Source organism: Sander vitreus, chromosome 2, assembly GCF_031162955.1.
Source record: "Sander vitreus isolate 19-12246 chromosome 2, sanVit1, whole genome shotgun sequence".
Classification (NCBI taxonomy): Eukaryota; Metazoa; Chordata; class Actinopteri; order Perciformes; family Percidae; genus Sander; species Sander vitreus.
Genome location: NC_135856.1, coordinates 18,527,346 through 18,554,299, shown reverse-complemented (window position 1 = coordinate 18,554,299; position 26,954 = coordinate 18,527,346). Strand labels below are relative to the sequence as shown.

General features: G+C 42.3%; 1 protein-coding gene across 1 annotated transcript in view; it reads right to left on the bottom strand.

Moving 5' to 3' along the window:
- Positions 1-26,954, bottom strand: part of adgrl3.1 (adhesion G protein-coupled receptor L3.1) — a 129,041-nt gene that overhangs the window by 22,060 nt on the left and 80,027 nt on the right. The window contains exons 11-16 of the mRNA XM_078259523.1: positions 26,879-26,917; positions 9,669-9,852; positions 5,194-5,316; positions 4,784-4,989; positions 3,082-3,258; positions 1,970-2,179 (exon numbers count right to left, since the gene is read on the bottom strand). Coding sequence (XP_078115649.1) covers positions 1,970-2,179; positions 3,082-3,258; positions 4,784-4,989; positions 5,194-5,316; positions 9,669-9,852; positions 26,879-26,917 — 939 coding nt within the window. The remainder of the gene's footprint in view (positions 1-1,969; positions 2,180-3,081; positions 3,259-4,783; positions 4,990-5,193; positions 5,317-9,668; positions 9,853-26,878; positions 26,918-26,954) is intronic.

Below are 26,954 nucleotides of genomic sequence, written 5' to 3'. Positions count from 1 at the left end.
GTCAGAATCAAATTGAGTCCAATTGAGTCAGTTAACCTGCTAAAGGAGGCATCGCTGATATTAGCAGAGGGCCTCATAACTGCTATGTCCACAGAGATGTAGAGCATGTTATAATCATGAACCGTTGTTACTTGAATGCATAGCTGACTCTGAAGAATAAGGATCATTGTATTACTTACTTGACATTATGATGTACACGATGACACACAGCCAGTGTAGACTGACACAGTGACCCAGAATAAGCCCCGGGGTTGGTCTGAATGTCAACATGAATTATCGGACCTGGCCTGGGTCGGCTAATGAGCCGTTTATAACACAGTACTGTATATAGTAAATCTTAGTGTTTCTATATGAACAATTTAATTCATGTGAAATTTCTATACACGTATTACTATACTGCACTTTAAACCTCTATTACATACTGTATTGGCAGCATCAATATCGCAGACACATAAATAACAAATTCTGCTCTTCTCAATCTCAGAGCTATTACACATTATACATTGCATAGCATCAACTTTTTATAAGACCACGACAGCACTTTACTATGAACAGTCAAATGCAGGTTGAGCCAATATTCAGTATCCTACATCATATGGGCTCTGTTTGTGAAAGTTGTATTGTTCTACAAACATCACTCTCACAACCAACAGGATTACCAGGCAAAAGAGATAGACTGTAGCTTTTGTAGCCTGAGGGGGGAAATGACTATCAAACCAACAGAAGACTAAAGCACAGCAAAAACATCAGCTAAACTATAACAAAGCAAACTACATAAGCCTTAATACATTATCTAGACAATAAGCAAGTCTGTGTAATAAACACTTTGCATTGTAAATCAATCCCGCTGCAACTGGGAACAGACCAAAGAATAGGTAAATTAGGCTTTTTGTCCCTTACATTTTATTATATTTAAGTTGACTTGTCATATAACAATCTGACTGTGGCCTATATAGCAATGTCTCATTTTCAGCCTTTGTTGGCAATCCTTTCTGACTAAGCAGTAGAGCTGGGCGATATGGAAAAAATCAAATATCACGATATTTTTGACCAAATACCTCGATATCAATATTGTGGCGATATTGTAGGGTTGACAATTGGTGCTTTCACAAAATATGCACGCAATGAGATTTTTGATAAATAATCATCTGTTATGTTGATAACTATGTGGGTAAAGGCAAATAATAGAACAACTAGAACAGTCTGGTGTGTTCAGAAAATTACATCACTCTACTGTAATGCAGCCTTTAAAACAAGGAAAAGACAACACTTATCTCGTATCAGGATATTAAGATATCCAAAATTGAAGACGATATCTAGCCTCATATATCGATATTGATACAATATCGATATATTGCCCAGACCTAATAAGCAGCAAACTGTAAAACGATTCATCTGAAAAAGGTTCTAACGCAGAGTATGGTAATGATGTCATGGAAAACTGAGCATGTGCTCAACAATATTTTTTTCCTTTACATTTTACGAGAAAGAAAAGTAGCACAATCCAGGCTTAAATGCAAAGATATGGTTTGTTTAACTGCCACTCAGAGAAATTTCTGTTTTCGATTTATTCCGGGAGCACTTAATGTAACAAATCTGGTGTTTCTTCTTCATGTAGCTGCAATGTGGTCAACAACTGACAGCAAGTTAGTAAATATTTCACAATTTACTCTGCCAATAATGCAGTATGATCTGTAATATTGGTCAGTGGCAGTTATGCCAAGCTTGTGCCAACACAGCATAAATAAAACATTTTGAAATGTAGCCTGTGTGCAAAATATTTGTTTTTATTTATCTATTTAATTTATTCCAATAATAATAGACTGTCCATAGCTTCTAGTCAAAAGAATATGCATGCCCACATGCTGTATAACACACACACACACACACACACACACACACACACACGCACACACACACACACACACACACACACACGTAAATACAAAGAAAATCTCTCCCTTCTTACCGGTTGATCGGCCCTGTTGATGCCCACCAGAAACAGTGACTCAGCGATGAAGAGGCTGATGCAGAGGTTCTTGTGGATGGTGTTGCGGTCACTCTGCAGCCCGCGGAAGAAGCAAAAGGTGAATATGCAGATAAGCAGGCAAACCAGCGACAACAGGATCCCCACCCATGTGATGACGTCCAGGAGCAGGTCATGCATGCTGTCTGCTTTCTGTGGAAAGTGCAAGAAAAGCAAGAGACAAGCTTGAGTGGGTTATTTAATAAAAATCTATTTACAGCGACAATATTTAGCTATGTTTAGCTTCAGTTTGCTAGAAACATACATAAGTCATATGGTTGTAACATGAAGCATGCTGTAGGAACAGACACACATCCCCCCCTCATCCCCCGACTGATGTGAGTCTGGCTGTGTGTCGCTGAGTGTTCAGGGCCACAGCGTTGCGCTGCGTTGCACAGGTGTGCTGCCTCTATCCATCAGTGTCCTGCAACCTGGCAGGCAGAGCAATGTTCAACATAGCACTGCTGTGATGGATCTACTGCTCAAACCCTCACACTGTGCTCACAAAGGGCTGCCAAGCTAGCTTTGACCATGACCCCTTTAGAAATAACACACATCCTCTGGCCCAGAGGGAGAGATTGGGTGTCCCACAACATCCAGAGTTACAAGAGCCGATTTGTGAGAAGGAACTTAACAAAAGAGGGAGACAAAAAGTACTTATCCCACACACAGCAGGACAATAAGGCCCACAGTGGCTCACGGATAACAAAATAAATGAGCCACTTTCACTTTCTGATCAGTCAAACTAAACTACACTGAACTAAACTAAAATGCATCTGTTTTGGTAATCCAGAACTCCATAGACTGAATGTTTGACGTGCATATTTTTGTCAACCCAATGTCATCATCTGGCTTGACGAATCAATTGTAAAATTTCTCCTTCTGGAGAGGTCCAATCTATTTTCCAGATGTTGTGGTCTCCGTCTCTTTCTTCCTCCCCCCCTTTTTAGAATCTGTTGACCAGCCTCGCCAGCCACTGCTAATCAAATGTTGAACAACTGACCCTTTGATCATGCCCATCCCCGCCTGGCAGGCACTGCAGAATAAACGCCTACCTTCACCTCCACGTGGGCCATGAGCACTGCAAAGCTGGTGAGGTGTGTGCAGGAGCAGGTGGTGTGTGTGCGATTGGTGGCCAGCAGACGACAGTCCTGGGTAGACCAGAATCCCATCATGGTGCGCTTGGAGTAGCTCCAGAATGAACAGTTGGGATTGAAGTTCTCTTCCGAATGCTAGGGGCAAGGGAGGAGGGGGAAGGGGGAGAGTGAGAAACCGAGACAGAGAGTAGAGAAATTGAGAGACACAGAGAGAGAGAGAGAGAGAGAGAGAGAGAGAGAGAGAGAGAGGGACAAAGAGGAGGAGGGGTGAGGGAGCAGGAAGGCAGAAAACAGATACTTAGTCATGGGGGAGGTGGGAGGTAGAAACATGGAGTGTTGGTATGAGCCAAAGTAAGTGAGAAAATGGTGGGAGGAATTGGTGGAGAAGGGGATGGAGAGGAAGGAACACAGAGAGGGAGTCAAGCACACACAACAACAAAACAACAAACACAAGGGACAGAATGCGAGAGGGCAGCAACAAATAAACATGGCAGGAGGCGACAGCGCTGTGTCCGTGATTGTTGTGTGAGGTTTTAAAGTGTAGGAGCTGCTTGTGTTGTGTAAACTGACGAAGCTGTGTGTGTGTTGTGTTTGTCAAGTTATTCTCAAAATGAGCAAGTGAAAGAGTGAGGATTTCTCGGCTACCAACATGCTGGATCACCAACTGGATCAACATTTGATGGTTGAATGAGCAACACGACATAAAAGTGCTGAAATGAGCACCACAACTCAAACAGTACGAAGCAATGTGGAATTATACTCTAATTCAGTCTGTTATTATTGTCCATTCCGGAGCCGTTCTTGTGTCATTTGGCGCAAGTCAACGTCAGTCGAGTCAAGTCTTGTTAAGTGAAAACGCAAGTAAGTTGCAAGACTTTCATCTCTAAACAACGACCATAAATAAGACAGCGTTTTAACATTTTATTTACAAAGCTGCATTAATTAACTTTTTTTTTTACTTAACTATGACCTAGAACTTTCAGTGCTTAGGCAAAATAATTCAATATTCAAGTAAGTGAAGCCCACAGCAATCAAAATCAAATCAAGCCTCAAGTCCTTATTTTTGTTAGTCTGACAGACTCAAGTCCAGAGTCTATTAAAGGATAAGGCTTCCGTTATTCTATATTTTTCTTATTGTCAACAAATCCCATGGAATTACCAAAACCGACAGTGCTGTATTACTCAATACATTCCAACTTCCCCAGCCTGTCTGTGGCACTCAAACCCAAGCCCAATCATTCCCAATGAAGATGAAAATCTTTAAAAAACGAGCCAACAAATATGTTTCCTTTAAAAAAAAAAAGGCTAAATAATTTTCTAAAAACAGCTGAGCACTGTTGATTTTAGCAAACATTATTTAAGCAGGAGTTAAAAGCACATTTGCTGGGAACTATTTTCAGCTGTGAATTAATGCACATTTGGTGCTCTAGTGAGTATTTATTTATTGTTCATTCTAATGAAGGAACATGTCAGTTCTTTCATGTGTTTTCTAAAGCTTTTGGATGGCAGTGGAGTTCTGTGGCACCGAGGAATAAAGTATTTCAATCTTTGGCTACAATATTAGCCTGATCCTTTAACCTCTACTTCTGTCCCATTATCTCACAAGCAAGTTATATTTGTATTGTTCACAAAAGAAGTCATCACCTTGCACCTTTCTTACCTGCAGGTGTTTGACAGTGAAGACCACAGGCTCAGACAGGTAAACCTTATTGCTCTCCTTGTTAATGGATGCTGTGATGACCGGGGAGTTGACGATAACAGAGTAATTAGGATAGACCGCCTCGCTGCTCAGTCTAACGCTTGCATTCTCTGTGGACAGATAGGCCCCCAAGTTCCTGTACAGGACAAAGGCCATCCTGATCTCACCTGTAAGAAGATACACAGGGACATGGAGGTGGTGCACTTCATAATTGTTGGCTTAAACCATGAGGACAGAAATAGACGGTGGATGTGAGAGAGAGATTGCATGAGGGAAATTGGTTAGACGGAGAGAAATAGAGAGAGAGAGAGAGAGAGAGAGGTCATACTGAGACTGAGAGGAAGAGAGGGAATGTGAGATTTCTCTTTTACCATTTCTGCCGTGCTGTTTGAGAGTGCTGGCTGACAGCTGGATGGAGTTTCCATGTAGTTCTGACTGAGGGAATGTCAGGTCTGCTAGGTTCCCATCGGTGCTCAGCCTGGCCACTTCCAGCTCTGGAACACACACACATGAACACACACATGAACACACACACACACACACACACACACACACACACACACACACACACACACACACACACACACACACACACACACACACACACACACACACACACACACACACACACACACACACACACCCTAATGTCAAATCATAGCACAGCACGTTACATCAGGCTTGTTTTGCAGCCACTTGTAATAACCATGTTTTCTCACTAAGTGCTTCACAGCAGAACACAGGCATGAATCCTGAAGCAGTTTCTAGCTTAATCTAAACAAAGAAAATGAGAAAAAACTGACACGCATCAAAGTGAAATAACTTGGATTTTTAGGCTAAAAAATGAAGGCAATAAAGTCTCCAGGAAACCGATCCAACACATTGAGGTAGATAATCCAGCATCTCTCTAGTATTGTGGGAATCTAATTTCACCATCCAGGTTCGTTAGCACATTCCTGATAACGGCCGTGTAATGTATTAGATAAAGTTTCTAATTAAGGACTAATTATACCTTTGCTGTATCGCTATCTTGTACGTCTGAGTGATTTGGTGATTTAGACACTGCTTTCATGGTGAAAACAGCTCCTTGATCAAATAAACAACACAAGGACAGATGGAAATGAGAGTGGAGGAGGGGGTGGAGCAGGAGAAGTTGAGGAGGTCAGGGAGAAGTGCTAGAGAGAGGTGAAAAAGAAAGACGGTAGTCAGAGGAGCAGAACAAGCATGAGTGATGGGAAACGAGCAGATACGTTGAGAGGAGAGGATGAGAGTGGCGATAGTCGGAAAGAAAACTATGCTCTCTCAGAGTACAAAAGATAGGGCACAAAGGCAAGACATGCTAAGGTCTGGGAGAGAGGAAATGGAGGCAGAGTGAGGCAGGCAGACATAAACACAGATACTGATGTGCAAATACTGGCAGAAATAGAAAGAGAAACACTGGTGATGCAGTTGTCCCTTACTTGCACACGAGCCAAACTAAACACTCAAGCTCTGTACACACATTAACATACCAACCCACACTCGCACATACATGTACACACTCATTCACACCCACACACAGCGGCGGGGTATCAAAACACGCTGAGTCTAATCTAATTAAAGCATCCTTGTCATGACAATCCTCCTCCTAAGAAACACACTAGTTCATTATCGTTATCACACACGCACGCTGTTACTGCTGTGTTATCCTTTCAAATCAGTGTTTTGGTTCTAATAATAACACAATTTATTTGTCTGCATAATACTGCGCCGTATAGTCACACTAACAACCTAACTAAATAATATAACCTACAGTAGCTGCAGTGGCTTCTTTCAAATTTGTCATTCAAATAATGGATTCCTGTCGCTCACTCTCCTCTGAAAGACTTGCTGAAAGAAAAATGGGGGGCTTAAAAAGTGCAATGAGGAGAGTAGAGAGGGAGGAGATGGAGAGAGGGAAGTGAGGATGGAAGAAGAAAAAGAGAGAGATGAGAGGCGGTTATGAATAAAAGGGAGAAATAATCACGATGGATCTGCCCACTGGATTAGCTGGGAGGAAAGATTAACAGCACAAAAAGGAGAGGAATGTGACGACAACATTTTCTACAAAAAGATGATTTCCTGTTTTAAGTCCTTCAGAGATGTGGTAGCCTACATATCGGTGACTGTTTATGTAACCATATTTATATGGTGCGTTCAGCAGGGGGGGAAAACATTGGAGGAGATACAAGTTGAAAATGATGTAAGGTAAAAATGTATAGGATGGCAAATGAACTGTTGTACTCAAACTCAAGGGAGCACAAGACAAAGTCATGTTCTAAGGACTGACTTTGTGGAATCTGTCTCTGCTGTCTGTCTGCGATTAAAATAAAATGCTGGAATGTTATATCCTCGTCATGTGACTTAACTAGATGCGATTTCATTGCTTACTGATGCGAAAGTGAGCAATGAAAACCCTCGGAGCATCATTTGACATTACACCACCAGCATCACTCTCAAGCATGCATCATCATGCTCATCCACTCTTCTTCTTTATTCATCATCCTCAGTCCTCCTGCTCCTCCTTCATAACTTTACATTTCATACTGGGCTGTATACAAGGCCAGTGAATCCCAGTAATGGGGAGATAAATTGCAGGAAATTTTGAAATATCAAATCAAAAGGGGAATAAATAGGAAGACAATCAAGGAGGATTCAAGTGATCAAGTGATTGCAAATCGCTGGTCTGGGTACAGATGAAAGGATGGCTCACAGATATATTTTCAACTAAAGGCATGGAAAGCAAAGAGGGCTTTAGTTTCCAGTATTTCTGCCTTATTCTATGGCCTAATGATGAGAGGATCAGTGAGAGAGAATGAGGAGAGATGGAAGGAGGAGAAAGTGACGTGCACAACGCCACAATAACTAGCTTTGTTCTTCTTTGTCAATTCCGCCCACAAGTGGGGGGCAGAAAATGCAGGAAAAATAAACAAATAGTTATTATGGTCTCTGGAAAACATTTCATCCCTGCCTTAGAAGGTCTCCCTTTGTGAGATGAGGATGGGTCTCTCTCTTTGGCCCTTCAAAACCTCTCACACAACAATCTGGACCTCATCATCATGACCTCTCTTCTATTATGTAGGGCAGGCTTGTAATAGAACAGGCACATAAAGCTATACGTACATTTAGTCTATTGTACGTGTTGTTTTGGGAATAATAGCAAAATGTTGAATTTTTGCACAAATAGTTGATCATCTCTGGCAAATGCAACCACAGCTGGAAGCACTTCAAATTACGGCCCGGTAATAAGATGGTAATACCGGCTTAACAGTGTGATAATAAAGAGGTAATATATAGGTAATAACATGTAATTACGTGTTCCTTTAAGAACTGTAGGACCTTTGCACCATGAGATTTAGTCAGGAAGTTGAATGTGAGCAGGACAGCCTCATATGTTATCATCTCTCCATACTATACGCATCAATCTTTGACGTTCCATGCCTTTGGTAGCATTCTCGGTATGTGAAATAGATGCTGACATACTGTTCTAATATCTTTGTTAATTATTGTCAGAAAGTTTGATTTGCAATATGTATATTTTTGATAATGAATGATAGCTCATATTAGACTGACAGTATGCTTCAGTAAGCTAGTTGGCCACTATTATCTTGGGTTGTGCTACATGTAAGTATATTTTAGTTTATTTAGATTTAGAATATCTATTTCATAGGCAAGAATATTGTAACTTATCTATTATGCAACCAGGCAGTTTTTTAGCAAGTCATGGTCCTGGCGCTGTTTAGCTCAGATGCATGTGGACAAACTACAAGCTATTCTATGCATGTTTCTCTCTTAACCATCAAAGTAGTGAAACAACAGAATTATTTTGCCCTACCTCCATTTATATCTACTCTTGTCCATTCCCATGTACAGAACGTGTTAGTGTGTGTTTGCCAGACCATCCACATGCTGCGGAGCGGAGGAGGGTCTGGCTACTCCACATGGCATTCCGGGATGGGAGAAAGACGTGCTCTGGTTTATTGGCATTTCTTTAAACCAATCACAATTGTCATGGGTGGTGCTAAGCTCCGCACGGCTGCAAAATAGTGGTGCGAGAGAAAATTTTGATTGGACAGTTGGAGAGTCTAGCTAGCTGTCTCAATTTACCATGCAGAGATCTGAGGAGCAGTTAACCATAGTCCTCATAAATCCACCGGAGTTTAAAATTCCAACACAAAGAAAGTGGAAGGAAACGGACATCGGCGAAAATACATGCATCCGGCGTAATTTCCTGCGGCACCGGAGCAATACCGGAAGTGGAACATCGAGGATATAGACTAGTGTGTATGTAATTGCACAGATGAAGGGTGATGAGATTATTTGATGCACTATTAAGTTAGATAGTATACTTTGTTTCTGGTTTGTATTATGAAATATAGATCTGAGGCAGCGGGTTTAGTAATGCATGCTGTCAGCGTTGCCCCTTACTATCATATTACATCATATTCTTAGATCTTTAGCAGCCAAAGCTGGTTTACGTTATTATAAGCTCTGTAAAAGAAAAAGAAAAAAAGAAGAAAGAAAGAAAATCTAAGAAACACATTTCTGCCATTGTCACATTTCTGAGCACGTTGTAGAAATTCTTCCCTCAATTACATTGCAATTAGGTAAAGTCAACAAAACATCAAAAAATGCTTTTGTTCCAGCCGAGCCATACGTTGAGCTCCTATAAATTAACACCTGAGACATGACCCATTGCAGCCACAGCCTTCAACGCTTGGCTACTGTGTAGCTTAACCACAGCAAATGGAGGATAAGTGCCTTGCTTGAGGGCATCTCAAAAGGAGTTTGGAGGACAGGAAGGAACCAAAAAGAAAAATGTACTCACGGATGTTGTCAGTGGTCTCCTGCACAGTGTCCGTCTTGAGGAGGTTGTCCGCTAACATGAAAGCCCCAGTCTCCACAGTGTCGAGGAGCAGAGTGGCCGAGTGCAGCTGCCCGATGGTGGACAGTTCTCTCCAGGCCGCCTGGGCTCGGGGCTGAAGCAAATTATTCGCTGTCTCCACCATAGCCTGGAGCAGCAGCAGAAATACAGAGGTTACATGAAGGAAGCTGACGCTAACACCTTTCAGTCAATGATGCTAATGTGAAAATGAATGCAAATCCATTCATAGAACAAATAACATTGCTACACCCTAACTACTGAACACAGCAGTCAGTGGGATGCAACTGTGAGAATGCAGTGACTTTTTTCATTTATCATATAGATAAATCATGACAACAACAAAAAATGTTAGCGATGCAAATGTGGCATTCCCATGCAGACATAACGAAGGCAAAAACACAGCTGTTAAATAAAAAAGAAGTACATTTCCAAAATTGTTGTCCACACTTTTTAATGTTCATTACCACCTTTTTTTTTCTCTCCAGAATTATTTTTATAAAAGGATGTTGTGATTGAAAATCCATCAGAGATGTTCTGAAAATCAAGCTAAGCTAATTAGCTGATTGCAATCACCATGTGTCTACACCCCCAAGCCTGCTTAATTTTTTTAAGCAACAGTCTTATCTTCAAGTTGGAAAACTTGTGCTTGAGGGTCTGAGTAGAAATTATCATTTTATCAGATAATGTCTGCTGGGTCATATCCAGCCGCTCAGAACGGTTTTGAATCCAAAATATTACCAAACAAAGAAAAGTTGGCTCGCCTAGATGAATCGCTTTCCATGAAACAATACTTATTTTGTCTCCAGCTAACATTCCTTAATGCTCTTAAGAATTCACCTCCTCATTTTCAGACATGAACAACACACACACACACACACACACACACACACACACACACACACACACACACACACACACACACCTGAAAAGACCCTGGGAGAGATAAAGAAACTGAGAGAAAAGAGAGCCGGTGGAGAGGGGGGAGAAGTAGAAGGGGAGAGCCATGGGAGAGCGATAAAACAGTCCAGTGAGTCCATGGTGACAGGCATCCGCTGGGAACAAGGCAGGCGGAAAAGTGAATACAGGTGCTATCAAACACACACATCTCACACTCCCGTCTGTCTCTTTTTTTTCTTACTCTCTGACTGTAAAACACCGTTTCCGCACTCCTATCCCTCACTTATCTCCCGCACTTTCAATGCTTCTCCCTTTTGAGGAGGGTGGATGGGGAAAGTGGAAAAAGAAACACAGTTGCTGTTATACAAGCAAATGGGGAGTCCAGTGGGGAATTGCAGGGGCAGAGAGGAAGAGTGAGAGACATCAGTTTATTGGTTTTTACACATCAGCCATTTGACTTTTTCCCTGCCCCTTTCACTCAGGGTCAGGCAACCGAGGGTGGAGGGAAGATTGCAGTCAATAAATAAAGAGTGTGTGTGTGACAGGTTAAAGGAAATACTCATAGCCTGTTATACAATAAAAGGTATTGGTAAATTCATAGCATGTGAGGATCTTAAAATAGCTCAGGTTAAAAAGATCATGCACTCAGTACATAGTTCATAGAGATTGATAAAATTCATATCATTGTGTTAAAATGTTCAAATCTGTCACGCATACAAGGGGTAAAAATTGTAAGAAGAATGTGTAAACATATTGATTACTTTATTTTGTGGTGCATAATTTAAGGGTAAAAGTGTTAATCTGTGATCTACTAAATGCTCTTAATCTATGAGCCTGAGATCGATTACTTTGGTTTCCACCCAAGTTCCCGGGGAAATCGCGGTCTTTTCCTCATTACACTGAAGTTCTCAGTGAGGAAACATAACCGTATCACTCTCGTGAGTATTTCTCCCCTTTTTCAGGTACGTTATTGATATAAAACAGAGTTCATTAATAACTTGCTACTTTCTAACATGTCAAGAGTGTTTAAGGTGTGTGTTAGTAACATTTTGAGTAAGTTAGAGTTAAGTTTGCAGAGCGTAGTGTGTGTGTGTGTGTGTGTGTGTGTGTGTGTGTGTGTGTGTGTGTGTGTGTGTGTGTGTGAGTGGAGCCCCCGCTCGGTTACAGAGAAGAATAACTCCGTACTGAGATTAGACGCCATTTTATGTCAATTGTGAATTAACATGTACGCAGTTAATAATATATTTTGCAGTGTTATTTGTATAATGAGTTTCAAGCACTTTATTGACATGTGTGATACATTTAGTTATGGTTTACTGAGCTAAAAGTAATTTGTGCTTAACCGTTATATTGAAAAATGTGTATACGTTTCAGTGAATTACAGTGTATGCTATTGTGACTTGAATAAGCCTTGTACCCTACAAAACTATTTCCTGTAGATCTGTTCTGTAAAATGTGGTACTGTTGTAAAATGGAATTACGCTAAAGTTCTCAGTGAGGAAACATAACCGTATCACTATCGTGATTATTTCTTCCCTTTTTCAGGGGCGTAACATTTTTGGAGGCACCGCTGGCATTGCTGTTCAGATGTCCGGTTTCCATATCCTGGTCGTTGAATTCCGAGCCAGCTAAAACCCACATAACAACCCAGGCAGGCTGCAGTGAGGCGAGTGTTGCTGTTCGAGGGGAGCTTGAAGTTGGTGGTTAAGTACGTGTCAACAGAGGCCATTAAGAGATCATCAGAGACAGTAAAGATCATCTAATTCAGAGTCAACTCCTGCACAGTAAAAGTGCACCCTGTTCTGTCAACATGACAACTGCCTTGGAAGAACTACAGGAAGAGGTAGTAGGAGAATTGCACACCCTGACTAAAGACAAGTTACTAGAGATATGTGATTTCCTTGACATATCAGGCGAACAGAGAAGAGATGTTCAAGACAAATCCCGCATATCATTGATGACTCACATTATGATGTTCCTTGAAAGAGAAGAAGTTGCAGAGTTAGAAGATGGCGGCATGTCGGAATTATTGCTACTTAAAGATAAAATGACAGAGATGATCAGCGGCATAGATAACCAAACAGGGCAAACTGACCATGATATTGAAACAGCCGGAACACATCACATAATAGAGGAACTGAGAACTGTGACCCCACAACAAGGACTGGGAACTGAGCGGAGTCCTGCACTCAATGCAGCCAAATTCAGGGATTCTCTGCGCCAGCCCCAATCCCCTGCCCATCTTCAGAGGAGCATCCAGCTCTCACCCAGTGCACAGCCCAGCCCATCCTGGCGCAAAGAGTTTAATATTTCTGGTCAGATAGGTGAACCGGGCCAGAAAGAGAAATTGTCTTTTTCCAGCCTTGCCCATCAGATTGAAAATGGACTTAACAGAGGCTATCCTGAGGTAGAAATAGTAGACGCATTAATCAGGGCTATTTCTCCAGGCTCACAGCTACGCAGCTACTTGGAAGGTAAACCCCAGCTAACTCTTCCCACACTTAGATGCATCCTGCGTTCCCACTTCCAAGAAAAGAGCATAACGGAGCTTTACAAACACCTAGCTTCAGAAGCCCAGCATAGCAAGGAGACCCCTCAAAGCTTCCTGATGCGCGTCTTAGATTTGAGGCAGAAAGTACTGTTTGCGTCCCAGGAGTCAGAATCAGGGCTTGAGTATGACCCTGCTCTAGTCCAGTGCATGTGTTCACACACAGTCCTTACGGGTCTCCAGAGTGACAGTATTAGCATAGACATGCAGCCTCTCCTGCTAGATAGCAAAACATCAGATGAGGTTTTGCTAGAGAAGCTTAACATTGCTTGTGCTAATGAGGTAGAAAGACGAAACAAAAAGAGGTTTAATGCCCCACAGCCTGCTACAACTGTAAGTGTAGTCCAGTCAGAAGATACGCCATCTGCAAAATGTCCTGTGAAGGAAGCCAAAGCTAAGATACCCGCAGAACTGTTAACAGAGTTAGCTGAACTCAAGACAGGTGTAGCTTCTCTAAAAGGCTTCAGTACAGAGATAGCTCAGATTAAGGATACATTACAGCAGCCTGTGTTTCGGTCACCACCTTGTGCCTATGTCTCACCTCCAGTTAGAAGGCTAGATAGGGACCCCCAGCCACCTGTTTCCCAGCGGCAGTATTACAGCAACTACAGTCAGCCCCAAGCACCTGACCCTGTGCAGCATCAATATGCACCTAACTTGTATGCCAACCGCTCTGCTCAAGCTCCAAGGAGGTGTTTTGTCTGCCAGCAGGCCAGCACAGATAGATGCTGCACACACTGCTTCTGATGTGGGAGTGGAGAACATTTTCAAGCTGGATGTAAAATCCGGGGAGTCAGACCATCAAGGGAGGCCCCTTTAAACGGGAAAGGGTTACCGCTGAGGGACGAGTGTTAACCGTAGCTAGCAGAAAGTCCCAGAAATGTGCAAATTGTGCCAGAGAAGATTCATTTGAGAACCTGAAACAATGCTCATCATGTAAAGAGACACTGTACTGTTCAAAAGCATGTCAAAAACAACATTGGACGAAACATAAGGAAAAATGCACTCACCTGAAAACTGACTCTACCAGTGAAAAGCTTTCCTGCACAGAGGAAAATGCCCACTCTTTACCATCCCTAGCTCAAGTTTGCCACCCCCATAAAGTAACCTCGCTAGTCGGCAGACAGTGCCTCGTTGAGTGTCACCTGAATCGCCACCACCTCCAAGCTCTATGGGATACAGGCTCTCAGGTGTCGGTCATTGATGAACGATGGAAAGAGGAATCCCTCCCAAACGCAAGGCTGAGGGATGTTTCAGAAATCCTGGACTCACCTGATGATCTAAGATTGACTGCAGCAAATGGGACTGAAATGCCGTACCTGGGATGAATTGAAACAACTTTTCGGCTAGCCTCGGAAACTGACCAAACAAAGGAACTGATCATCCCAGTGCTGGTAATGAAAGGCTGTCACCTATCTCATCCCATCATAGGTTTCAATGTTATGGAGCACATCCTGACAATGACCGAAAAGACTAAACGGTACAGTACAGTGAGAAAAGCTTTCCCAAGCCTTAAAAGAAACAAGGTGAGAGCTTTTATACAGGCTGTTAGCGCAGAACAGACAGATGAATACGCGGTGAGAACCAAGAAAGAGAAGGTTGCTGTACCAAAACACAGTAGTATTCAGATTGAGTGCCGTGTAGCTTCCCAGCCTTTCAAAGAGGACATGACGATGCTTTTTCAGCCAGACCTGAACCCTCAGTGGCCAGATGGACTTGAGTTCTTTGACACACTAGTCAGAGTCAGGAAAGGTGTTTTTCCAGTTATCATGCTTGATGTCTCTAACCCCACCGACCACGACATTGCCCTCCTAGGACGCACAATAATCGGTACAGTACAAACCATTATGACTGTGTTACCTACCCAAGTCTTTGAAAAAGCTGTCACCCCAGCCACAGTGAATCACACCAGCGTTCAAACTCCATGTGATGCTACTGAACAGTGGGATCCACCAGTAGATTTAAGTCACCTAACTGAAGAGCAGAGAGAGGTAGTTAGGCAAATGCTTAGGGAAGGGTGTCACTCCTTCTCCAGATCAGACAATGACATTGGTTGCATTGAACGATTGAAAATGACTATTTCTCTAAAGGACTCTGAACCAGTCAATCGCACATACATGTCAGTGCCCAGGCCACTGTATCAGGAGATGAAAGGTTACCTTCATGACCTCATAGCCCAGGGCTGGGTTAGGAAGTCAAACTCTTCATACTCTTCACCTGTTGTGTGCGTTAGGAAGAAGGACGGGACCCTCCGGTTGTGTATAGATTACAGAGACCTGAACAGAAAGACACATCCCGACCGTCAACCCATCCCTCGGGTCCAAGACATCATGGACAGTTTAGGTGGTAATTCCTGGTTCTCCCTCTTAGATCAGGGGAAAGCGTATCACCAGGGGTCCATCTCTGAAGAAAGCAGACCACTGACAGCATTTGTGACCCCGTGGGGACTCTGAGTGGATACGTATGCCATTTGGCCTCATGAACGCTCCTGCAGCTTTTCAGCGTTGTATGGAGGAATGTTTGGAAGGGCTCCGGGATAACATCTGCATTCCTTATCTGGACGACACACTAGTTTTCAGTAAAACTTTTGACAGCCATGTCAATGATGTGCGAAAAGTTTTGCAGCGTCTCAGAGAGTATGGCATCAAACTCAAGCCAAGTAAGTGTGATCTCGTTAAACCCCAGGTCCGTTATTTGGGCAGAATAGTGTCTGCAGAGGGCAGCAGAGTTGACCCAGCCGATTTTTGAAGCAGTAAGAGCATTGAAAGAAATCAGACCAGAGACTGTGGGCCAGCTCAGAAAAATGCTTGGTTTACTCACTTACTACAGACAGTACATCAAAGACTTTTCAAGGAAGGCCAGCTGTCTGTATGACCTCCTGAAAGCAGATTCAGAGAAAGTACCTGACCACCCACGAAAAACAAAAACAAAGAAAGTAAGTCATGTGGTGCCCTCAAACAAGCCAATCCTGTGGACTGACCAGCATCAACAGGCACTTGAACAGCTGATTGACTGTTTGCTTCACCCACCAGTCTTAGGTTTCCCTGATTTCACTCAGCCATTTGTTGTACACACTGATGCGTCACACCAAGGCTTGGGAGCAGTTCTTTATCAAAAACAGGATGGGAAGCTTAGGGTTATTGCTTATGGCTCTCGACCCTTAACAGCAGCTGAGAAGAACTATCACTACCACTCTGGCAAGCTAGAATTTCTAGCTCTAAAATGGGCAATCACTGATAAGTTCCGTGATTATTTGTACTATGCACCTTCACTGTGTACAGCGATAATAACCCGCTCATCTACATTCTGTCTACTGCATAACTGAACGCAACCACTTCCAGGTGGGTTGCAGAATTGGCTGATTTCCACTTTACCATAAAGTACAGGCCAGGCAGAGAGAACAGTGATGCAGATGCTTTGTCGAGGATGCCACGGGATGTAGAGTCACTGATGAGAGAATGTTCTGAGGAGCTTCCACCAGACACCATTGCATGGTCATTTTCAGCTGCATCTATGTCAATATTAGCTGAAGGTGAGACAGCCACTGCAGCAATCAGCTCGATTCCAAAAAATGGGATAAGAGAAGCACAAGAATCTGATCCGGTCATCCAGACGGTTCCAAACTGCCGGTTAAAGAGCAAATGGAATTCAGTCCAAAGACAAAATGCCTATTCAGAGAATGGGACAAATTGACAATAGACAGTGATGGCATTCTGTACAGAACCACTACAGCCCGCAAGCAGTTAGTTCTACCAGAGCAGTACAAAGGTAAAGTGATGGAAGAGTTGCACAATAACATGGGACACCAAGGTACTGACTGCACTGTATCACTAGTACGTGACCGCTTCTTTTGGCCATATATGCAATCTGACATCGAGCATTATCTGACTAAAACTTCAAGCAGAAAAAGCCAGGCAATGAAACAAGAGCTCCTCTGACAAACATTGTGACAACACAGCCATTTGAACTGGTATGTATAGATTTCCTCCATCTCGACAGATGCAAAGGGGGATATGAGTACATCCTCGTGATTGTTGACCATTTTACACATTTTTCACTCAGCCTACGCCACCACATCAAAGTCAGGAAAAACTGCTGCAAATCTCATCTTCAATGACTTTGCTCTGAAGTTTGGGTTCCCCTCACGCATCCACCATGACCAAGGGGGAGAATTCGAAAATCTGTTGTTCCATCAGTTAAAGAAACTCAGTGGCATGGCGGGGTCCAGAACAACACCCTACCACCCGATGGGGAACGGTCAAGTGGAACGTATGAACAGAACCTTGTTGCAAATGCTAAAGACACTAACTGAGACACAAAAGTCAAATTGGAAGGAGTCTCTGAACAAACTGGTTCACGCCTATAACTGCACCCGTTGCGAAGTGACTGGCTATTCACCATTTTATCTCCTGTTTGGGAGATCAGCCAGGCTTCCAGTTGATATGCTACAGCCTGGCGAGCGAGTTCTGATTAAAAACCTGACACTAAGAGGAGGACCAGGCAAACTCTGTAACTATTGGGAAGATACAATTCACACAGTAGTGAGACAAATGGGTTCAGACCTGCCAATTTATGAAGTGAGACCAGAAAAGGGTAGGGGACGCTCCAGGAGCCTGCACAGGAACCTGCTCATGTTCTGTGACCACTTACCTTTTGAGACACAACCAGAAATGACTAAAAATGACAACAGTAAGGAAAAAAAAGAGACATCAGCCTGCATCACAGCCTCTAGATTCTGATGAAGACAGCGAGGATGAACATGACCTTCATCATGAGCTGCCACAGGTCCCCACATCTCCTACGGTACCTGAGGAGAGGTATGCTGAACCACCAGTAAAACAGACAGTTTTGGTGCCAGTTCCTGATACGCTACCAGCACAGCCTCTTGTTGAAAAGCAGCTGGAGGAGACAACAACAGTTAAAGACTTGCCTGCTGAAAATCTGCCTGAAGATCATCCACCAAATGCCTTTCCTTCAATAACTGCTGCTGCTGAACCTGAGGAACCAGCCTACCAACTGCCACAAAGAGAGAGACACCCTCCAAGACGTATCACTAGGGCTGCACGATATTTTGTTTCGTCTACATCGCGATGTGCGCATGCGCGATAGTCACATCGCAGGACGTTGCGATGTTGACGCTACAACTCCTTTGCTGCTTGATAAAAAAGTAAACTTTCACCGTTCTCCTTTTCCATGATTGTTACCGAACACACCTTCCCCTTTAAGACAGGTGGTCATGTGACGTAACGTTAGTCCGACGGGGGGTTGTTATGGGAAGTGAGGCTCTCCCGTGTGTAGAAAAGTACCGTAAGCGGCAGCTGCCGCTGACACAGTGATGCACATGCTTTTCCATGGGTAGTGAAGCTACAGTAGTCAGTGTTTTATGTTCGCTGCAAAGACAAACTAAATCACCTGATTAATGCAACGTAATCACGACATATCCCGGCCATTTTTCACCGCAGAAAGCTGCTACCAGCCAGACTAAAGCTAACATGAAAGAAGAAACAAGGCTTCTGTCCCAACTAACGTTATGGTTCGGAGCTGCGACGCTAGAAACGTAACACTAATCTACAACAGCAGTCTGTTTCTGATATAACGTCATTTACACTGATTTAAGTGCTCTTGGATACACAGTTTGTTGCAAGAGTGTGACATGCAGGCTCTGCATGCACAGCAAACCAACAATCATGATCTATTTTAATCAATTCATCAAACAACCAAAGCAGGCCCCGCTAGTCGACCACAACCTGAAATTTAGAGGAAGCAACATGCATGCATTATTAATATCATTTATTTTAGCCTGGATTGATATTCTATGAATACAATGGTGTCATCTCAGTCAACCAGTGTATTTCTAACTAATTTCCCTCTCCAAAATCACTTCAGAAGAGTAATCTCAGCGCTTACTTGCTTTGGTTTTTGTTCAACAAAGACTGGTTCACATAAGACAAAAACATTTTTATTTTCTTTGTAGATGCACTCCCCTACAAAATCACCCCAGTAGAGAATTATTTAATATTTCTAAATAGGGCTATTCATATCCTCTTGTAAAAATGTGTCTTTTTTTCATATCACAATATATATCGCAGGGAAAAAAAAATATCGCAATGTAAGTTTTTTTTCCAATATCGTGTAGGCCTACGTATCACCTATGATCAGCTTGGTATCCCTTCCTGTTACAGTATCCAGCCACAACCACAGTTGTTACCTGTCTACCCTGCACCAGGACTGGTTCCATGGCTGCCATCACCACAGCAATATTACCTTCAGCCATCCTATATGGACTTCAGCAAACACGAGACTACAGAGTTGACATGTTTGACTATGAACTACTGACTGATTTCACAGACTGTTGCAAGAGACAATTTGCAGACTATGCATACATATTTAAACGGATGGACTGTTGCTCAATAGTATGAGAAAAGACTGCTTAAGGACTGTTTATACAGCTGGTCAACATATGGACTGTGAATATATCTTGTTGGTTATATTTGAACTGTGATCTTTGACCTCTGCTCAAGTACTGTCTTACAGAAGAGGATTTTCTAGGTCCAGTGCATAAGAGACTTGTTTAATAAGACAATGTTGGTAATGTCGGGACGACATTTGTTTTGTCGGGGAGAGGGTGACAGGTTAAAGGAAATACTCATAGCCTGTTATACAATAAAAGGTATTGGTAAATTCATAGCATGTGAGGATCTTAAAATAGCTCAGGTTAAAAAGATCATGCACTCAGTACATAGTTCATAGAGATTGATACAATTCATATCATTGTGTTAAAATCTGTCACGCATACAAGGGGTGAAAATTGTAAGAAGAATGTGTAAACATATTCATTACTTTATTTTGTGGTGCATAATTTAAGGGTAAAAGTGTTAATCTGTGATCTACTAAATGCTCTTAATCTATGAGCCTGAGATCGATTGCTTTGGTCTCCACCCAAGTTCCGGGGGAAATCGCGGTCTTTTCCTCATTACACTGAAGTTCTCAGTGAGGAAACATAACCGTATCACTCTCGTGAGTATTTCTCCCCTTTTTCAGGGGCGTAACGTGTGTTGTTTGTGTGTGTGTAGAGTGGCTAAGGAATGTGTCTTAGATAGAGAAACACTGTAGATGATGACTCACAAGTGTTGATGGCATGTGCTACAAAACGTGCAGTTGTCCTCTGGAATTAGAGCTAATCCTACCTGTTTATTTTGGGGGTGTGATATCCACATGTAGATACAGTATATCACACACAAAATGGGCTGCTTAGCCAACAAACTAATATTATAATATTACGTCCTCTTTTAGCGCTAGCAGCTAATTAGCTGGGATGCATATCCGATGAGTTTGGTAGGGCTACATGTAAACAAAAACTAATTAATCCACTGCTTCAGTAAACAACCAAATATCAGCAGGAGTGGATATGAAGCACACACACATACGCATAGCCTACACCAGCAACTCTGTTTCTGTCTCCATCGTTTTGTTGACTGAGACAGAAGACAGCTTTGATACTCCTTTAAAGGAGAACCCTGGTTCATTACAACATGAGTTGTATTTTTGTAGTTTTTCCCATCATTGATAATCTATTAGCCTAATCATTTGAGACATTTTTAAAGCGAAAACACCAAACTTTGTCTGGTTCTGGCTATAAAATTTGCTTTTCTTTTCTGCATTTTTCAAAAGTCTCTGACATTGTACTGACTAAACAGGTAATAATGGAATTACTCATTAGTTGTAGCCCTAGAGTCAATAGAACATGCACTGTCCACCGTATTACAATATTTAATCATATTAGTAATTAAAATTAGTCGTCAGTAGTCATTAGTAGTTTTGCATTATTGTATGGTATATCTTTGGGTTTTTGAATATTAATCAGATAAAACAAGCAATTCCAAGACATCTCCTTGTTTACTTGGAACTTATGATGGCCATTTAATACGCTTCTTTCTGATATTTTATATGCAAATAAATAACCAACAGATTAATCTAAAATGAAAATAGTCATTTGAATGCCTAAAACAAGCCAACAGATTATCTAACCTGCTTTAGGACTTGGCCTATAGCAGTTTGGGAACAGTACAACAAAGAAATAAGGCATAATCGGTTAAGGTTAGCATTATTGTCGCTACTAGATAAAAAGAAATGTAAAAGGTTACATCTCTACCCTAATGAATCATGGGTTTAGTGCACCCCCCTCCCAGCAAGTGACCCAAAACAAACACACCCACAGGTGCATGCTGGGTCTGGCTAGCATGCTAAACGATGCAATCGTGGATGTATTATGGCTGAAATCAAAGAATTTCTAATAAGGGAAGAAGTTCCACTCTCTCAATACTTCTGAACTGGTTGCAGTTCCACTCTTGATCCATATAGCTGGCGCTCACAGGCAATTACAGAATGAATGGGACTCTATGGAGCTATACCCCTCAAAATCCACTTTTCTCAGGATATCATTTTTTGTCTAGTAATTTGAATGTTGCATTTGAAAGGGGAGGCTAAGAAAATACACATTGCTGGGTGTTAGATTTTTTTAAAGTTGCTTTTTTGTTCTAAAAAGCCTTTTAAAATGTCAATGACGTCATACACATACGGCCAGAGAAACTGCTTTACGGCAAGCTCTGAGTCAGTTCCTTTTTTCTCTCGAGGCATTGACAACACAGCTGACAGGTTAGGCTCTCCCTGTCAATACACATGCTAGAAAGAGGTTTGCTAATGTTTTAAAGACCACGCCGAAATATTCACTCATTCTGGTTCTGCTTTGGATGCCGTCAAGCGGGATCTCCGATCGTAATCAGTCCTTCACTGACCAATCAGCATTCATTAGCAGAATGCTAGCGTATTATGGGAAACAACGACACAACCTGTAAGAAATCAAAAGGACAGAAGTACTCGTTCATTCAACTTTCGACCTATAATCCATGTTGAACTTGCAAAAACTACAATCAAATCTGAGATTTCTCAACGACAAAATTTAGCCGTCTAGCTCCATAGAGTCCCATTCATTTTGCACTCGCCTGTGATCACCCCCAGTGGAACTCCGGTGGAACTGCAACCAAATTCGGTACAATGGGGCTGAATAAGGAGTGGAAAGGCGTTCCGTAGACAGGTTTTGCTGAAATCCATGGTGGATCCTCCAGCGGTGATTTTTACATGGAGCGTTTACCTTCATTGAGGTGTGTGAGGCTTTTCTGCTGTTTCTGATTGTCAATCCCTGTCACGGTGACTGCGGAGCCCCAGCTAGCTCAACATGTTTGAAAAGCAGCGCGACAGAGAGGCTGAATGGACGCTGCGTATATTATGCTTTGAGAATAAACGAGCGAGAGAAGTTGAACCTGGAGTAGATTGAGGAGGACTTTGTAGTGCTCGAGAATGACGTTCAAACAGGTGAGTACAACAAACTTACTGTGATTGTATTTGTCCAGAGGAGGATGTCAACGTAGCGTGTGCGTGCGTGCGTGTGCGCTACTCAGTGCAAAAACTCTGCAGCTCTCTTTCTGTTCTGGCTTTAATATTATGTGTGTTTGCAGCTGCAGTTGCTGTGCTGTTTATATTGGTTGACATCTGTGTTGTCTGCTTTGGTAATGTTTTATTGTGCTGTTGATTCTATAAAAAGTGGGAGGTTATTGAAATCCTGTAGCATGTATTATATGTACAGTAGTGCCCTCTATAGAAAACCATTGTTGGATTGGACATAGGGCTCTGTGGTGTGATGTCTCTTTCCATCCCTGCCCAAAACGTTGGTAATAATCCCACATTGCACAGAAAAACTGTGCACACACTGTAAGTACTTTTAAAGTCCTGGTAAAGCAAAAATGTCCTGAGCCCGTCACACCACATGAACATGTGTTGGTAACCACCCAGCCAAATTTGATTCAATCAAAAAATTGGCAAGAATATAGAATTAGGTGTCAAAATCATGAAAAAATAAGGAACTGCTCAGATGCTGTGGGCCTGTCCGCTGAAGGTGCTGAGCCAAAGAACGAGCCAATGCCATGTACTGCTGGCATCGACACACTCCCGTTGGAGCTGTGTTCGTTTGCTAGCACATGCAGTATACAAAAACAAATCTAAATTGTATAATGTGTTTAGAAAGAAACCACTGATTTTACTTTACCCTGTCTTTAAGTCAAAGTTGAACCAGGAAATCAGTCTGTAAAGTGTGATGAATGTCTGGTACCGAGCAGGTAATATGGTAATCATTTTACAATTTGCCTTTGCAGTCTCCTCCAAATAGCTTTGTCTAATCTGGGGATTTGTTTAAAACCCGTATGATCATCTGACTGCTTGTGTTTCGTGCCCTGTTGGACATTAGCCACTAGGGGTGTGCAAAACAATTCATTCATATTTGTATCGCGACTCAAGTTCTACCGATTCAAAATCGATTCATAGAATTCTAAAAATCGATTTTTTTTTTAAATTGTATGTCTACTGCAATCACATGGGAAAACTAACTACATTTACATACTGTGAATCGTTTTTTTTTAATCGAGAATCGTTTTTGAAACAAATCGTGAGCCTAAAGATCGATATCGAATAGTGACATTTTCTGAATCGTGCACCCCTATTAGCCACTTTGTTGCTTACCCTGATCTCTGTGATTAACTTGATAAGTACAATTGTGACTGATAGGAATGATGGCCCAAACTACAATAATAGGACCCGAGTTGTATAAAACCAGAATCTTCTGTTAACTGCTTGTATTGTGGACATACTGCAGTCTCTGTGGTCTCAGTGCTGTGTGTGCATGAATGAGTCCACATGCAGTGACATATGCATGCCATATACAATGTTGTGGTGCATTTGTTTTATGTGCAGGTATGTGTGTTTGCATAGTGTATGGGATGCATGTGTGCTTGAATGTGTGTTGACATTCAATGTGTGTGTGTGTGTGTGTGTGTGTGTGTGTGTGTGTGTGTGTGTGTGTGTTTGAGGGTGTGCACAAAGGGCTGGGAGAAGCATTGCAGTGCATCATTCTGCTCCACTTGCTGTACAGTAGCAGTCCAGGCAACAGAGAGAGAGAGAGACGGAGGAGAGGATGCTCTGTAGGCACGGCAGATATAACAGCAGTGGCACTGCTTTCTATTCGCTCACGCTGGTGGTGCTGCTCCCAAACGCTCACTTTGATGTGTTTCAGATAACCCCCCTTTTCTACTCTCATTAAACTTTTCATTGCTTTTAATTGAACTTTTGATTATCTTGCATTTTCAATTTCATATAATTTTTTCATTGAAATTTAATACACTGGCGTAGAGATTGGATCTGTAGAAGAGAGAGATAGGTAGGGAGAAGAAGGGGTGTGATTTCCTTGAGGTCCAGACATATCCACATCAGAAACTCAGAGATGGAATGTGTGTGTGTGTGTGTGTGTGTGTGTGTATGTATGTGTGTGTGGGGGGGGCTTGAGGGCTAAAATGGGGACATGTTTTTTTAGAGGTCTTCAAAGAGGGGAGAGACTCTGCAGAGACAGATAAGGGTGTCATTTGTGTGCGTGTGTGTGACTATATATTACCGGTTAGGCACTCGCATTTGTGTGCACGTACCCACAGCATGCACGCACGCACACACGCCAGTAAATGGGGCAGAAGTGAAATGCTTTGAAGCGTTGGGGTAATCCAGCGTAAACAGTGGCGACAAGACAGACTAGAGCTGGGCTTCTTGTCCCAGCTACACAAGGGGAGCATGGGCACATGCACATGAACGTACACTATGTGTACACTCACGCAGTAAGACACACTTTGTAAAATGACAAAGTTGGGATGTTAGAAGTATGGAAAAGGGAAAGAGTTGAGGAAACAGTGGATTTTTTCTTTTCTTTTAAGCGCATGGCTGAGCTCTGAGAAAGTGCATGTTTTGGAAATGTTTTCATCAGAGAAGCAGGCTTATCTGTCAGTTGTTGTTGGAGTTTGTCTTCCCTGACAGCATGAGTTTGCTGCTAAATCAGGCTTAAAATTCACAGCATGCCATGTTCTGACCCGCCATCCATAAATAGAGGGCAAATTAGACATTATCATTGAACATCACACTGTCTCCTCACTGCAGCCTTTATTGTTTTTCTCTTTCTCTCACATTCCATTTCTGTTTTCTGTGACTCTCTTCTCTTTCTCTGTTAAATTTCTACCGCCCCTCCCCCTGTCTTTACCTTGCAAACTCTACCTCCCTTCATCAATCCACCCTACAGAATGAAAGCCTCTCCACACCACCAACTTCATCATGAATAAATTGCCAATTTACTATACATGAAACGAGTCCCCAGTTCCCCAAACAAAGTGAGAGAGGAGAGATGAAGTGTGAGAGGGAGAGAGAGAAAGACAGAGAGCGAGAGCGAGAGAGAAGGAAAGAGAGAATTCAATTATTTTTTGTCTCTATTAAGAACCCAAACCTCCTGCCCACTCTCCTCACTTGGCAATTAGGGCTGTAGATAATTAACGAGGAGAGGGCAGCACCACACCACATCCCTAATCACGCACATTTCTATCTGGCAGAGTAAGGGACTGTTGTTATAATTTTGTTTCACATTACTAAGGCTAATTATATAATCGATCACTCCCAGGCCCCTGCAGTACCCAAGGTGTGTGGTGGAACGTTTTGATTTTAACCTGTAACTAGCTGTCTGAAAGCAGCCACTCCTTGGAATTCAGCACTTATTGGATTAAGGAGACGCCACAAAATATCCGCCTGGTTTGATGTGACGGCATGAGATCATTGTTGAAAATATATTTATATATTTGTGGTGTGCATGTGTGATAGTGTATGTGTGTCAGCTTGCATATAGTCCTAAGCCATGTTCTATGATGTGACATTGCTGACTGGTGCTGACGTTAAGACTTTTCAGGGGAGAGTGCGGGGAAAAAGCCTGCATCAGGAGAAAAAGAGCTAGCCCATCAAGGGTGTATGTGTGTCGGGAGGATGCAGAGAGAGAAAAAGAGAGACTCTGCAGTCTATCTACAGCACATGGATGAGGAAGGTGGAGTCTTTTGATGTTGTGAATAGTGATTTTAGCTGACCAGAAACATGTCTAAATGATGTTGGATTTTCCGATCACGGGGTGAGCCCATGGCATAAACAAGAACAAACATCAATACAAGCAGACCAACAGGACAGAAAAATAAATTAACACTGAGCCACAGACGCAAGCTGGTATTGTTTTTAAGTCACTGAGGCTGTGACCAAGCAATATGCAACAGAGTATCCATCATACTCAGTTCTTCCTCTCTGATACAGCAGCAGAGAGGACATTGCATTGAATGGAGATGGATATTGAGTCATTTGGTTCCAGGCAGGCCTGTTTACAATTCTGCAGGCAGAACTGCAAAATAGATGAGCTATTATTGATATTGATCATGGCCTCTTATCAGTACCATTGATTCTAAATGCAAAAAAAAAGTGAGTGAAATTAAAAACAAAAAAGAATGTGAACCCTTTGAGGAGACTCAAACTTTTGTGAGCAGACACCAGTTACCAGTGATTCTGATGCACGCTGTGATTCAGGATCAGGATAGAGCCGTTGCATGATCATCCTCCTCAAAGGGTTGGGATGCAAATTATAAGACAACTGCTGCAGCATAGAATTAGAATTCTACGTAGAGCAATGTAATGTGCGATCAGTGATCGCACATACGCAAGCTTGCTTTGCGAATTACATGCTGAGTGTGAAGAAAAAAGACAACATGTGGGTCTATGCTGTGGCAAAGTAATCAACGATACAAGGAAGCGGAAATACCTGCGTGAAAAACCTGCAGGACCTTTCTCTCTTCTGAAGCTGCAAATTCAAACAATTCAGCTGTTAGTGATATAAC